Source organism: Xenopus tropicalis, chromosome 6, assembly GCF_000004195.4.
Source record: "Xenopus tropicalis strain Nigerian chromosome 6, UCB_Xtro_10.0, whole genome shotgun sequence".
Taxonomy (NCBI): domain Eukaryota; kingdom Metazoa; phylum Chordata; class Amphibia; order Anura; family Pipidae; genus Xenopus; species Xenopus tropicalis.
Genome location: NC_030682.2, coordinates 29645449 through 29662557, shown reverse-complemented (window position 1 = coordinate 29662557; position 17109 = coordinate 29645449). Strand labels below are relative to the sequence as shown.

General features: G+C 40.1%; 1 protein-coding gene across 1 annotated transcript in view; it reads right to left on the bottom strand.

Annotated features, from left to right (window-relative positions):
* fam171a1 (family with sequence similarity 171 member A1) overlaps nt 1-17109 on the bottom strand; it is a 67339-nt gene that overhangs the window by 24941 nt on the left and 25289 nt on the right. Inside the window, exons 2-3 of the mRNA XM_002939022.5 lie at nt 3785-4012; nt 2123-2215 (exon numbers count right to left, since the gene is read on the bottom strand). Coding sequence (XP_002939068.1) covers nt 2123-2215; nt 3785-4012 — 321 coding nt within the window. The remainder of the gene's footprint in view (nt 1-2122; nt 2216-3784; nt 4013-17109) is intronic.

Below are 17109 nucleotides of genomic sequence, written 5' to 3'. Positions count from 1 at the left end.
TCATTAATGGGTAATGGCCCTAAAATAAATAAATAATTTGGCTGTATAAATCTTACAAGCTACAGAGCTGATTCTTCGAGCACAGGGCAGTTTTTTAAGTGTGCAGTGATTTACAAGTAGAGGATTTTAAACGAATGGCTATTTCACACGTACGTCAAGATAAAGCATTTCTTGTTGCCTCTCAAGACAATTTGCTTAATAAAGTGTTTTAGAAAACTACAACTTAATTATGTCCTGAAAAGTCCTGAAAAGAGGACCAGACACAGGCTGGAGGAGGGGTTCCTGACCAATAAGCCTGTGGGCCAAATATTCTAGGACAAGGCATTCATATGAGTATGGATCCGCTGCTACAGCTGATGACCCAAACAAGCGGATCTAAATAATAGCAGATAGGGTTAGACAGTTAGATCCTGATACTTTCTTCTACTACCGCCTACAAAACACATAGAAGATCAGATTATACATCAAGGCAGACAGAATGATCAGACTGGATGGCAGGCATGGGATTTGTTATACAAAAACCCATTATCCAGAAAGCTCTGAATTACGGGATGGCCATCACAGATAGACTGCATTTTAATCAAACAATTTACACTTATAAAAAAAAAAAAAAAAGTCTGAATTGCCTCCAAAGTTTCCGACACCACCACTGAACATTAGGAAGTATTAATATTGCTGCCACATTTTTATGGTATTATCTGTTAAAATCAGCAATGTGGCCAAGCTCTAAAAGTAATTAGAGCTAGCATTTTAATTGCATATAATTCTCCCCCAGAGGGCAAACGGAATGCCCGTGTGCCATTAAACCAGATTCCCAACTGCTTTTGGCACTGGGCACCCTTACATGTCCAACAGGCCTATGATAGTTAAAGGAATACTGTCATGGGAAAACATGTTTGTTTTTCAAAACACATCAGTTAATAGAGCTTCTCCAGCACAATCCTGCATTGAAATCCATTTTTCAAAAAGACAGAATATTTAATTTTGAAATTTCACATGGGGCTAGCCATATTCTTCAATTCCCAGGGTGCCACAGCCATGTGACCTGTGCTCTGATAAACTTCAGTCACACTTTACTGCTGTGCGGCAAGTTGGAGTGATATCCCCCCTTCCCCTCCCAGCAGCCGATCAGCAGAACAGTGGGAAGGGAGCAAGATAGCAGCTCCCAGTAGGTATCAGAATAGCACTCAATAGTAAGAAATCCAAGTCCGGCTTGGGACTCCTCCAGTTACATGAAAGCAGTTCTATTCTGTAGCGCTGGCTCCTTCTGAAAGCTCAGACTCAGACACAATGCACTGAGAGGGCACCTACACACCAATATTACAACTAAAAAAAAAAAAAAAACTACATTTGTTGGTTCAAGAATACAATTTTAAATGTAAATTATTTGCTATGTAAATAGTGTAATTTAGAAATAAAAAGTACTCCATAAAAATCATGACAGAATCCCTTATATGACCATCTAATCACCCACATTTGTTGTGAAGTTGTAAGCAGCTACTTTGGAAGAGCAGACAAACCTAAAAAACACAATAAAGTGAAGTACAGGTATGGGATTCCCTTATATGGAAACCAGTTATCCAGAAAGCTCCGAATTACAAAAAGCCTGTCTCCCATAGACTCCATTCTAATCAAATAATTCAGAATTTTAAAACTAATTTCCTTTTTCTCTGTAGTAATAAAAGAGTACCTTGTAATTGATCCCAACTAAGATATAAATAATCCTTATTGGATGCAAAACAATCCTATTGGGTTTAATTAATGTTTTATTGATTTTTTAGTAGACGTAAGGTATGGAGATCCAAATTATGGAAAGACCCCTTATCCGGAACACCCTTGGTCCTGAGCATTCTCGATAATGGGTCCTATACCTGTATATGAAACAATTGTTGATGATGCTATCCCTTCAGATGTTTCTAGCACGGATGTTTATACTGTAGTGCTAGCTGTTAACCCTTCCAACAGAGATGGATTTTGGGAATTATTATTTAGCAATAGTGAGGGTCTACAAGTTAGACATCCCAGGCTAATGTGTATTGCTGCAACATACCAGTCTGTGCAACAAAAATAAATTACAGAATTCCAATAAAGATAGGGTAAATGAAAGACAAAATACACAAACCTTGAAATCCTGAGACTATCTGCACAATATCATCGTATACCATGAGCGTGGCAGAGCGCTCCGGCAATAAACCAAGGCTTAGTGAGGAAAAAACTGCAAGGAAAGAAAAATGTGTATCAGTCACCCCAACATGCAAACATTATCTGTATTACAATGTGCAAAAAGCAGTTGCAAATATATTACATATTCCAGGGATGGCAGAATGAGCCAGTGCTTCTGGGCTGGTTCACATACAGGGCTGAATGCCCCTATACTGGCTTTAGCATTTCCCCTGTGCCTGAACCCGAAACCATTGTATTGGCCTGGGTGCAGGCACATGGAGTGGATTCGTTGCAGAGAATCTGCCCAGTGTGGCATTAGCCCTAGAATCACCCAAAAGAACAAAGGGGTATTCCTCTATATCTCACCGTAACTGGCCCTTACGCTGGACCCTTTACAAAAAGTGCACTTAAAGCCTTCACAAAGAAATATAATAAAACTGTAGCTAAAAACAATTTTCGGCGTTATTTAAGCCCAATTAAAAAATACTGTATAACTGCCCCTTAACCCAGAATGGCAACTGGAAATTTTTGAAACTGATTAGGTCAAACAAACAGATTTCAAGGCAAATAAGTAGACAATGAATGCATCACACCTTGAAGGACGAAGGTCTCACATAGCACAAATACTGAGTGCAGCCCATTTGCTAGAGGAGATTCATGACTGAACAAAAGCTGAAAGGCTCTAGGCTGCTTATCCTACTTATAAATCCCCCATTCACATACAGATTAAATAAAACTGATCTGAAACCACTAGATCGAAATCAATGGAATCAGAGACAGCTGCTGGCGAACTAAGCATTGTGCTCCTGCGGCAAGTATGGAATTTAATCCACATATTTATAACAATTTATAAATAAAACAATCAAGATCAGAGCCAACCCTTGAAGAGTCTGACCACGTGCACCATTTAGCAATAATGGGAAAATGATTTTCCCATAGGAACCTTTCCGGAATCTCCTGCTGCTGACATTTACTCAGCAGACACCATCATCAGATAAACTGAACTTTAGGAGGGAAGGTTATTTTTCCCTTAACAACAGAATAACAAACAAAATAGGCTTTAATTTACATGAAATGATGCAGGGCTATTCCTGGGCCTCCCTTGTTATATAGCAAGGCAACATTTAGCCTATACATGAGACCTCCAGGAAGAAACCTTAAAGGTTTCTGCAATTATTAACATTCCAAACAGACTGAGGTATTGTAAGCATGTTATCTTGGTTATATAATATATCACCAAAGATAGATAGAACCACAAAAAAGGAAGCAAAAATGTATCTATGGTGGGTAGCTGCTGAGTAATGGCTTCATAATAGCAGGCAGGGTTGTGGGTAATTAAGACCTGGGTCTTTTCTCCCACCCTTTTTTGTCTTCTTCTTTTCTTAACAGTGCCACATTGTGTAACTATTGGTTAATTGTGTGTGTGGAATAGTTAATCAACAATGCCTCATTTTAACATTCTATCAACATGTGTGTCATTTTTCATTTCCTAGTAACATAGACCAATGAATTCTGGATATAAAGTGAGTCTCTGTATCTCAGATGCATGCTGTATCCTGTGTATACTCCACTAATGAAATGGCTAGTTTGTGGCACTATAAAAACCACACACACTGCTTACCAGGCAATCTCAGAGGTCTCCAAGGCGCAGAATTTGGCACATAGGCTTGTTTGGTTGCTGTGACAATAAGCTGGCTGCCCAGTTTATACTGCAGCTTGACTAATGCTGTCCCATCAGCTCCTGTGGTTCCAGATGCAGCAGATACCTGATTGGCGAATATCTCTATGACAGCATCAGCAATGGGCTGGTGAGTACTGACATCACTCACTTGTACTTTCAGGGTCACCTCTGTGAAGGCAAGAGAGAAAAATCTGTTCAGATCACTAGCCAATGCATTCTGAGGAGTTAATATCTTAGGGCGGCCATACATGGATAACCCAGTTGTTTGGCGAGACCCCTGAATACATTTTTATTTGAATTTAAAAGAATGTGTACAGACTAATTCATTTATCGACAAAGTATAAGAGTATAATTTGGTATCTTGTTGGTTTAAAATCCTTATGGATTCAGCTGTATTCAGCTACAGCAGAGTAGTCCCCAACCTTTTGTACCCATGAACATACTTAAAGGTATTCAGTCATGATTTTTATGGTGTACTTTTTATTTCTAAATTACACAGTTTACACAGCACCCTGGAAAATGAAGAATATGGCTAGTCTCATGTGAAATTTCAAAATTAAATATTGAAAAAAATCTGTTTGTGCTTTAAATAAAATGGATTTTAATGGTGGATTCTGCTGGAGAAGCTCTATTACCAGATGCGTTTTGAAAAAAACATGTTTTGCAATGACAGTATTCTTTTAATTAAAGAAATACTTGGGGAGCTTTACCAGTGTGAAAAAAAGTTCCATTCCATAAATAAAAACTATGATTGTATGTCTTTTTAGCCCCCTGTTGACTGCCATACTAAAGCAATCTGCGTTTGGCAGTTTCGCACATGGGGACTGCCAAGGTTACGGAGATTCCACTGAATTCCAAGATTTTAACAATTATTATTCGGGGCAAGAACCAGCTCTTTAGAAAAGCACTTTTTCTGGTGTTTAGTCAGCTTTAGAAGGGGGCTTGGGGGGAAAAAAAAACTGTGCTGATCCAAAAGGAAAAAAAAAAAGTTTTCTAAAAATTTAACCTCAAGGAGAATAAAAACTACTCCGCTATCAAACCAGCTAATCCTTTTCTCCAGGTGAGGGCCATCAGGTGTCAGTGGGATACTGGGAATTGTAGTCTAACAGCATCTGATGGGCCGTATGCCGTTCCTGTCTATGATACAATCACCTTAATGTTATGAACAGATCAGAGACTGTGTGAATGGCCTTGGCAGTGTTGGAATAATTGCTTTCTGTGACCACACGCAGAGTCAGGGATTGTTGTAGGAAATGCCTGGAGAGTCTGGAAAAGCAGCCAGCAGCTGTCCCCGGAGTGGCTCCCAGATGGCATTCCCGTTTAATGCACTTTGCATATTTCATGACAAGTAGCCAGGGAAAGGCATAGCAAGCCAAATGGCAGCCCTGTCACTATGTGCTACATGATTCCCCCCCCACCCTCCACCTTAGAATGACTTGGATATCCGAGAAACCACAAAATATTAATTGAGAATATGCAGTGCAGTCATACACTATAGCTATAAAACCTTATTAATTATGTATGCCCGAAAATGAAAAAATGAAAAAGTGAAATAATTCTTGTGGAAAAACACAATATAGTCAAGATAACCATGGCAATAAACAAACTGCTGTGCCCTTCTAAACCAATTTGACCTGTGATCTTATAAACAACCTCTTGAATGAATTAAATCACCCATTCCACAATGCTTTCTTGGTGCAGTTATGACTACCACATGCCTCCCCAGTGTGCACAATGAGTGCTAACCAAACTAGCCTTTAATTGCTGAAAGGCAAAAAGCTAGCTCTGGAATTTACAAGCCTCATGCTAGGGTCACTAAAAAGATCCAGATACCTGTGTGCACAAACCAGTTTATACTTGCTCATGTGGAATTGGTGCATAACGAGTGAGTTCACCATAACCAAGATAACAATAAACAACTGAAATTATATATATTTCCTAAATTATATAGGATTCTTAGACACCCACATTGACTTGATACATTAAATCAGGGATCCCCAACCTTTTATACTCGTGAGCCAAATTTAAATGGAAAATGTGTGTAGCCCCTATGTGGACTGGGAGCCTATAGAAGGCTCAGTTTGGCTTCACACTGGATTTAATGCAACCAAAACTTTCCTCCAAACCAGAAACTCAAAAATAAGCACCTGCTTTGAGGCCACTGGGAGCAACATCCAAGGGGTTGGGGAGCAACATGTTGCTTGCGAGCCACTGGTTGGGGATCACTGCATTAAATGGTTCAACTGGAGGAGTATATATTGACTTTTATAGTTTATAATGGACCAGCAAACGAAAAACCGAGAGAAAGTAAAGAAAGAATAAATGATTGCACACCATTATTACTAGGACTTTTGACACCTTGCTATAACTCATTTTGCAAATGTTTGCTGTCTGGGCAGAGTGTAACCTTTCCTCAAAGATCTGGTGTTTACTGAAATACAAACACCACTGCTAGCACCCATGACAACAGGTTACAGTTTTGCTTGTGCCAGGAGATGGTCTGGCAGTCAGTCCACACTCATTTCTAATACCGTAACAGGCTAAAAACGACCGCACTTGGCTGATTTCGACCTTACAGTCTGACCAGCTGGTTGTTTAGAAAGATCAACTTCATCAAACCAGCTTGCAGTCCTGCTATGTCACAGTCATTCTGTTTAAACTAAAACACTAATGTGCCAATCCTGTGCCTAGCAGGTGGATGGGACATCGGCAGATACAGAAGTCTTAAGGTGGCCATAGACAGGGACGCCAAGCGAGTGGATTTTCTCCTCATATCGGGCTAATTTGGTCGTTTGGCCCTGGGGACAAACGATCAAACTAGAACGGTCGGTATAGGCGTCCGCCAGTTTGGGGAGCGCATCAACGAAGCGATATGGTCCCCAATCCAGCGATAACTCAAACCTGCCCGATCGAGATCTGCCCAATTTCAGGCCAAATGTCGGTCAGGCAGGCCCATCGTTACTGCCCATACATGAGCAGATAATGCCAGTGTATACTTCTCTAAAGATAGAAGGAATGTTCTGAGAAAGTAGTGTTTGGGGTTGATATATATTGAAAACTTTCTCCAAAACCCTGCTCTTCCCGCCATCCGTTCCACTGCCTGTTGCCTCCTTTCCCAGGCTGTGCAGGGGAGTGGGCAGCACTCAGCACACTACATTGTAGGGTAGGAACAAATCAGCAGCTAGGCTGACTTGATAGGAAACGGACACAAGTCTCTACTCGACTGCAGGGCTGTGATAATAGTAATTCTACCTCCTTCTGCCGATTCAGCCCTGAACGTAGATTTTGCTCTGGCGCCTTCAATGGCACCCGATCAAAATCTTATAACCTGGCCGATCAGCGAGTTGATATCCGCAGCCTTTTGCGATATCGGTGGCCTCGTTGAGCCGCCATACATGAACCGAATATCTCACAAAACGAGGTTTCGTACGATATCATCAGTGCATGTATGGCCAGCTTTACTGTGTTTCTGGCAGGGACCATTAGGACACACCCACCCCTCATTTGAAACAGGAGAGGGACCTGGGAGGAACTATAGGGAGTTCCAATAAAGTTGTCTTCTTCAAAGGGTCATATTTGGCACAAAGTACCATATATTATTCATTATTGCCTACAAGATATTGGGGTTTTTAATTATGCTATATGTCTCCTTTAAACCCAAAATGAGCAAATCACTAGTATTCCAACCATCAGACACTGGCAAATATACTGAAAAACTCCCTTTAAACCAAGAATGCTTCATTATTAATAATTTACATTAGGAAAAAACCTAGTGTAAATTGAACCAGTCCATGTTGGTAGCATAACAACTCTATTGTATTTTTGTATGTTTACATGTCTTTTATTGTCCTTAGGGCAGAGACTTTTAACTAAGGAAAGATCTCTTACCCAGAAAACCCCAAATCCAGTCATTTAGAATAATTTATCCCATACCTAATCACCACAATTTGGATATAAGATACCTCGAACAACAAAAAGGTTATTCTGTAAATACTCTTTAAATACAGGAATATATAAATACCCACAGAGCTAACGGAGAACAGATGTCCTAGATTTAGAGCAGATTTCCTACTCCTTCCCACAAGCACAGCAATACATTGCCATTGTTACTCTCTATTCAGCCTTTTTTTTAACTTTTATAAGAAATGTCTCCAAGGATCAGTAATCATTTCCGCTTTATGACTCTTTCTAGAAGTTGTAATAAGAAAGTGCAAGTAACGAGATATTTTGACTAGACCGTTGCAATTTCATATTTAGCTTTTCAGAGTTTTAATATTATATTCACTCTTTATTTACTCAAAGTTATAATATGTGTACATAGGGTATAAATAAATGTGTAATAATTCACTAACACACTTTTAAAGCAGACGTGCCAGGAAGTAGCAGCAGTATAAACTTTATGGGGGTCGTTTTTTGAGACCTGGAAGTCTGGCTGCGATCCCCTTACCCATACGAGTTGTAAGAGGGCGTGGAATAGGAGTCAAATCTCAATGCCTTTCACATTTAGGAGCCGATTCACTAAAGGTTGATAAAATGAGCGCTATTTATTGCATGCATTAAAAATTTTATCACTCCTTATTTTTTGCGACTTAATGCTCGATTCACTAAAAGGATAAGCGCCATAATTAAGAAGCGATGTTCTTTGCATTATTTAACTCTCAATGAGCAATTTTCTTGCATTTTCTGCCACATGCGTTATTTCCTGTCGCGCACAATATATTTCGCTGCGTGCGATATTTAGCACACGATATTACGCACGTAACCATTACTTTCTGAGAACTACTGTTCTGAAAATGACCATTTCCCTGAAAACTGGAGGATACATCACTCTAGGGCCAACACAGACTTGAAAAAACCCAACTGTTGTGTTGCCAAAAGCTCAGGAACCACAATTTTCTTAAAGTACCGCCTGCCCCAAGTAGGTGTTAATATTCGCACAGACTAATGCGATCTTTTGCGCGTTTAACGCTTCATATGTGTTTGTGAATCATGTGTTAGTACTATTTCTATTCGCTAATTAACGCAATGTGTTAGAAATAATGCTTAACGCTGATGCGTTTTTTTGCGCATGCAAATTGACTTTGATGAATCAGTACTTATTTATCGCATTCTTTTTAACACAAAAAAGCACGCAATAAGCGTTATTGACCTTTAGTGAATCGGCCCCATAGGCTTATGCTATTTTGGTAGATGCAATATAATGCGTTACGTGTGTAGAAGGCCCAGAGCAGGTTTTAAAGAAGCCGGGGGCCGTGACAAATTTGCTTGCTCCATCTAAAATACAGGGGGGGGGGGGGGGGGGTTTAAGCAGGCTAAAGGCTTGGGTCCCAAGGGCACTTTTTAACGTTTGGCCAAAGATGCACAATTAGCCCTTATATTTTAACTAACCTACATAAGTTTGGTAAACTACTGGAAGCAATTGTTTTTATTAATTGACACTGTATTTTATATCCTCATATGGCCATGCAACAAATGTTATGTTGGCAGAACGAATTGTATCAGTTGGGACTAGAGCTGCAGAACACATTAGAAACTTTAGGGCTGGCAAAATGAATCAAATAAAAATGCTGAGGGGCTTACTTTATGTGGGATTAGAGCAGACCCCACAAAGTTATCAAGGGGGTAACTTATTATACTGAAACCTATTGGGGATTTCAAATACACAGCATACAAGCAGATAGACTCAACATTCACTTGAATCTGAGTTCCAATGATCATCATTTGTACTTTCTTTAGCTATTTTCTGTACCACCAGGGGGAAGGGGGGAGGGGGGGCAAAATGGGAGCTTCAATCAATTATATGCAGAACTCAATATACAACACTTGAACATTACAACGAGGAGCACCAATGAAACTTTTCTTGTTTTATATATAGTCAGCACCCCCTGTCTTCCAACACTAACATGCCACTTCCACTGCCAATCCCTCATGAATATATAACTGCAAAACACAGGCAGCACTGTTTTCAGAAGGTGAGTGCAGGTATCTAGGCATTAAAAGAACATATAAACCTTTTAAAATAAAGTGACAGTCCCCTTCAGGTAGTAAATTGTCCCTCATGTCACAACCAGAATCCCAGACAACTGGAGATGGAGACACAGACTGGGTCATTTGAAATAGAAAGATACCTATGGGAATTTCAAATGAATAGCATCCTTGTCATTCAATTTAAATGTCTTCTATGGTAATAGATGTAGCTATGACAGACCCGGTTCACTCATCTACTGCCTACTTGTGTATATTGTTACTTTCCCAGAACCATGTTGGACTGAAACGCTCCCATGAAAATTTCTATTTTGAACTGTGGGGTCATGACCTACATGTTTGGACTGCTTGTTGGAAACTTCCGGTTATGTAGATAAAATATGGCAACAATGGGAAAGGATAAGGAAAATGCTGATGCTTAAAAGGAGAGGAAGAGAAACTTGACTTTATTGCCATATCACCATTTGAATTTCTAATCAAACAGTCCATAAAACAGAAGCAACCACAGTATGCATGCAGGGGACTAAAAGCAAAACAAAATTTGATGAATTTTGAAAATTATTTTTTTTTTCCACATTAATTTTTCCTAGGACTATAATGACAAACCTTATTAAAATTAGAAAACTATCATTAGACAGAGATGTCTAATGTAATACATATCACATAAACCTTAGTGTTCTGCCCCAGCGGTTCTTCTTCCCTTACCCATATACTCACAGGTTAATGTCCCTAATGTCAGTTTTCCTATATTCTGTTCCACTGTTGGTTGTCAATCCTCCTCCATTTGTAATTAACCCCCGTTGCCAATTAATCCCCTTAGCCCTATCCTTATTCTATCTCAGTAGTTCTAATTTAAGGGCAAGGAGGGGTGAGCCCTGTGATTGAAAAAGGACAGGCAACTCATGAAGGAGGGCTAACAGCCAATGGAGAAATTTGGGAGGGAACTGATTAAGAGTTTTAGATTGTGCATGTAAGGTGTAGTTTTGGTAGAATACCCTAAAATGTATACAAAACAAATGATATACCTAGGTCAACTGAAATAAATCTGTAAAACACACACCAAATAAAATTAACAATTATCTATAAATAAATGGCACACTACTTGTGTTGCTATAGGTTACTGCCCAGGTGCAAATTTGCTCACTGCTGATAAATAGGTCCCAGTGTTGCTCTGAGACAATTCCCCACTGGTTAATGGAGAGATGCCAACAAAGGCAGGATGAGATATAAGTAGAGAATGTCACAAAAGGTGCCCTCTGTGCACACCCAGCAAAGCAGAAGAGTGACCAAAATGGAAACTATATGTGTTCAACTTCGAAGATAGATTCGCCATACCTTGGAACATTTTTAGGAGTTTATGATAGAATTTCAGGTGCACCACTTGGAGTAGACAAGATTTTGTGCACCTTTATCATAGTATATTTAAGCCAATTTCTATTTATCATAAGTGCAACCTAATAAAACTGGCGGATATTAACTTTGTTATTAACAAATAATTTCATTTGCTTTATGTGCACACCAGGACCCAGATCCCAAAACACCCATTGGTTGTGTAACATCCATATCTCACCCCAAATGTGGAAAGAAAACTCCCAGAGGAGTACTGTACTTCAGCCCAAACCCACGCAAAGTAAGCACCTCATTTTCTCATACTGATCCATCACAAGGTTAAATTGCAGTTCTGCCCAACACTTTCCATACTGTCAGTCAATTATGCAACATGCCCAATATTAACAGACCAGTTTATATTAATATGTTTATGCAAAACAACAAAGAGGGCATCTTGGACTATACAAACTCCCCCCACTGTGCCCCGTTCTGGCAGAGCTGCACTGAATGGGTTATTAATAACTAATAGATTCATGTAAGCTTTATGTAATCTGTGCAAGTCTGTGTGGTTTTTTTTTATTTCATTTTTTATCTGTATAAATTGGCATCTCTCATTAAAAAAAAATCTGATATTTTAAGGATATCAGGCTGCAACTGTTATAAAGCTCCCAAATGTGTGTAAGTAGGATGTTGGGAAGTCAACTAAGCATTTTTCCTAATTTATGTATGTTTTTCCTCTAAGTTGGAGGCCCCTCTGGGACAAAAGACACAGTTTTTTATCTTAGAAATTATATTATGATTGACACATTTTTCTTTATCCCATCTGCCAGATTTCATTATAAGGTTTGGTCAAACAGCGGCTATAATAGGAATCTAGTTAGACTAGTTACTGTCAATTATGCTAATGCTGTATGTGACTGATCATCCTATAACGCTAACCCTGCTGGGGCCTGCTCAAGCAAAATGGTTTATTAAATAATACCACTGAGGGATTTCTTATTGTATCGCATCAATATCTGGGTGTACATTTTGATCTACATTTTGACAACTAGAGCAGTCAGGTTTGGCCTACACTCCCTTAATGATCATAGGATAATTGCCAGGCTTTATCCACAGATTCCTGAAAACCACTAGCATTATGTATAGAGGGAAACTGCTTATAAAGTTGTGTACAACCACCCTCGCCAAAACAAAAATGGTAGGTGCATATATATATGCTGCATTTTACTATTTGAAGAACCTTCTTTCAATTCTAAACAGGTATAGGATCTGTTACAGATTGAAAATTTGTTTTCTATCATTTGAAGCACTGAGCCTAATATCTACTAAAACATTTAAAAACCAAACAAAAATGGGTTAGTTATAATAAATAAGAGCACTGTCTTATTACAAGAACACAAAGGATCTGGCACAAATGAAGAATTATGAAGTGCAAGGTTTGATGGGGCTTTGGTGCATTCTAGATAAAGGGTTCCTAGATAACAGATCCCTGTAACTTTAGTTGTACAGTAAAGGGCTATTCTTACTTCTTTCTCCCGCTTGGACAACTCACTGCTAAGGGCCTAACTTAACCATACAGTATGGCTGGATATTGCTATAATGACATTAAGGTAAAAAAATCAATCTTCTTGTTCTTATGTAGGTTAAGGAGACTTGCCTATTCAGCTGAGCCTTGGGGGCAGATTTATTAAAGTACGATCGGTCCGAATCAGACTTTTTCATACATTGCGTATTTTCCCCAATTTTTTCACTAATTTGCGCAACTTTTTCGTACTGTGCGTCAAAAATTACGCAACAAAATCATATTGCTGCGCAGAGTACGAAAGTTTCGGATTCATTCAAGCTTTGATATCGTGACTTTCCTTGGGCCAGGTTGGAGCTGCAGAGGGCCATTGAGCCTTATGGGAGGCTTTCCTTGGGCTGGGTTGGAGCTGCAGAGTGCCATTGAGCCCTATGGGAGGCTTTCCTTGGGCCGGGTTGGAGCTGCAGAGGGCCATTGAGTCCTATGGGAGGCTTTCCTTGGGCCGGGTTGGAGCTGCAGAGTGCCATTGAGCCCTATGGGAGACTTTCCTTGGGCCGGGTTGGAGCTGCAGAGTGCCATTGAGTCCTATGGGAGACTTTCCTTGGGCCGGGTTGGAGCTGCAGAGTGCCATTGAGCCCTATGGGAGGCTTTCCTTGGGCCGGGTTGGAGCTGCAGAGTGCCATTGAGCCCTATGGGAGACTTTCCTTGGGCCAGGTTGGAGCTGCAGAGTGCCATTGAGCCCTATGGGAGACTTTCCTCGGGCCAGGTTGGAGCTGCAGAGTGCCATTGAGCCCTATGGGAGACTTTCCTTGGGCCAGGTTGGAGCTGCAGAGTGCCATTGAGCCCTATGGGAGACTTTCCTCGGGCCAGGTTGGAGCTGCAGAGGGCCATTGAGTCCTATGGGAGGCTTCCAAAATCATGCACAGAAGCATTAAAAAGTCAGAAAGGTTTTCCTGCCATTTACGATCGTTTGGGTACGAAAATTTCATGACTTTTGGATCGCCAATACGATATTATCGTGACTAATACGATTTTTTTCATAAGCATTTTCGTGATATTTGTGATCATCAGAAATTATCGTATCCAATCCGAATTTTACCCATTTCGGGATTCAAACTCGTACTTTGATGAATGTGCCCCTTAGTGTCCCTTCTGGGCAGTGTTTCACCATTATTAAAATGTTAAAGTGCTGTATTTGCCGTAAGATTGCTATACTTGTGTCGCACTAATGTCACAATGGAAGTGTCATGGCAGGAGTGTATCTAAACCCACACAAAAAGCCAGCTGTTTCTCTTTCTCAACCCCCCCCTTGTAATTCACATGTCCAGTGCACAGAAATACTCAGCTGCTCTGCACATGTTGCCAATTAACATGTTTGGAGACTTATTTTCCATTATAAGGGAATTAATAAAAGGATGGCTACATTCAGAAATTTGTTTATGAAATGTTATTAATAAATCATGAATGATGGTATTTCCCCTCCCCGAGTGAGGAAATAACACTGCATATTAGAAACAGGTGACCAGCCGTGTACAGTAACGTTTTTAAAGCTGTGCAAACAGCAGCACAAAAATGCACTTTTCTGCACCATTTCTTGCCATGCCAAAGTCAGCATATTCAGAATGCACCGAAAGGGCTGCACACCATATTAATTAGATTAATCTGGGTCTATGAAAAAAAAATGTGCATAAACATGATCTGAACTGCCACACAGACCTGATCCCAAATATTGAAAGGAAACCGTGACAGTTTGTCTCTGTTCTGGGCAGGGCTGTGGAGTCGGAGTCGAGGAGTCAGAGGCAATTTTGGGTACCTGGAGCAAAAAATGAACCGACTCCGACTCCTACTAAATTTAAACGGGAATAAATAAATAAAGCAAGTTTATATGTCCCAATTCACAAACAGTCATAATTAATTACTTCTCTGCTATAAGAATAAAGCCCAATGCACTCAGTGCATAAACGAACACGTTGAGTGACCATGAAGCATGCTTTTCATTGACTGTATGCTTCACTACATGGGATGTAACGCACAATTAAGGTGCGGCAGCTCCACTGCGTCGTGTTCCTCTGTTACAGGGAACACAATGCCCACTGTGAACCTAGCCTAACTCTCACTGATAACTAATTAAGTATTTTGCTTTAATTGGGCAATACAGTAGAGTGTTGGCTTCCTAGCCAGTGGTTCTGTGGTTAAATGACATGTATGTCTCCTTCCTTTCCTTCAATGAATGTATAAAATACATTAGCATATTAAAAACAGAGGAGTCAGAGTCGGAAGTATCAGAAACTGAGGAGTCAGAGTCGAAGTCAGAGAATTTATCTACCGACTCCACAGCCCTGGTTCTAAGGTTCCCCGACAGGCCTCCTAGATCAATATCTGGTCAAAAAATGGACAGGTGTCGATTGGCAGGTTTGATTTTCCTGTTGGATCAGGGACTGCATCAGCTCATTGATGTGGTGCTCAGTCCGGCTGCACCTATGCCCGTTGTTGTAATTCCTAAGGCAAAACTATTAAATTAGCCCGAGATCACCCACCTTAGGTGGGCATATCAGGAGAAGATCCGTTTGCTTGGGGACCTTGTCAAATGAATGCATCCCAACATGTATGGCCACCTTAATGGGGAGTGCAGAATTGGTCGCTAAAATACTTACATACTATCCTGGTTTCCTTTCTATGCCAACTTGGACCCCTTGAAAGTTGGCAGCTTATTGACCTGTGTATGGGGTGGGGGGGGCTTGAGTGAGGACTGCCATGTTGGGTCTAGCCCAACATGTACCTTTAGGCCTGTTGTATGGTCAGATCAGTGAACCACAGTCCAGAGATCAGATCAGCGTGATTTGGACACATGGCCAACTTGCCAAATAAGCAGATCTGTAAGTGTATTGTTAGCTTGAGGAAAATAGTCAATTGTGTGCTCTTAATAAAATATACCTTTCAACAATAAGGACATTTTCCCTTTAGAGAAGAAGTTTACAACAATATATATATATATATATATATATATTTTTTTTTTTTTTTTTTTTAAACCGTATGCATGCTGCCTTATGTAGCAAAACTGCAAAAGAGCAATTTAGATTTTGTTACCAAATGCCGATATCCAGTAGATCCCCCTTACCTTATGTTCAAGGAATATTTAACATGCTGGTAGAAATAAGCAGGCTAATATGTAGCTGGGATGAAATTGGCTAGAAATAAATACAATACTTCTAAAAATTATTCTATCCATCTGGAGCATTTTAAATAATTTCAGACAGATGAAAACAATAGTGCATTTGCAAACATATGCATAGACCTTTGAAAGCACTATATTTTATTTAAGTATACCTATAGTTTTCTGTTAGGGAATTTGGGAGCAGTTCACAAATATGTATCAAGCTGGCAAAGTCACCAATTGGTGAGCCAAATCAGGCTAATTCGATCCTTTGGCCTCCAGGTCAATGATCAAAGCACACTAGAGGCCTCTAAGGAACAGACTGCATCAACACCCCAAAAGGTTCTCACTGACAAGATTCTCAAACCTACCCAATAGGTATTTGGCCTTTGTTGCCAAGCCAAGTTTTTAAAAAAAAAAAAAAAAAAAACAAGAAAATGATGAACAAGAAGAACTAGGGAATGTGGCACAGACAATAAGACAGCAAATCCAGCAGTCAATCCAGAAATATCTCATACATCCTAATTTGTTAATGTAAATAAGAACAAACAGAATGTCAGTTGGATGGATCCCCCTAATGCCTGCGAAATGCATCCACTCTGCATATATAAATATGCTACCTGCCAAAGCATGATAGCTCAGTCTGAGTTCAGAGTCACTGGGAATTCTGGAATTTCCTGACCTACTATGTAGGCATGTCAAGAAGCCCGTGCATATACAGTGTGTGCATATTCCAAAAGTAGTGCTCCACAGCTGTCCCATCTCTCATTGAGAGATTAGAAGGGTCACTGATATCCCTACTCCATCCCCACTCTTCAATGAAAGGCAAGTGGACAACCCATATCCACCAAGGCTGGGAACAACCTATCCAGAGTGCACTATGACCAGGCAGTCTGTACATTAATGTCCAGTTGTAAGAGGACAAAAATGGTGAACTTGCTGGCACCGCTGACCTTCTAACAGCAAAGCTCCAAAAAAGGAAAAGGTGCAAGGAGGCAGAGCAAGCATAAAGAAAACCTTACACCAGAATTGGGCTTCAGGAGGGATCTTCACCAGAGGAGGGGAGACAGGAGCCCCCAGAAATGTATATAAATGGTTGCAATGTACTGGCCACACGTTTGTTTGTGGCCCTGTGGGCCAGTACCTTTCCACACCACAGTGGGGGAATTATGCATTCCTTATTACAATATAGTTTGGTCTCCTGAGCAAGAATATGTTTAAAACATATGCAAAGAAAATGACACAAGCAAAAAAAAAAAAAAAACTTAGCTAAGC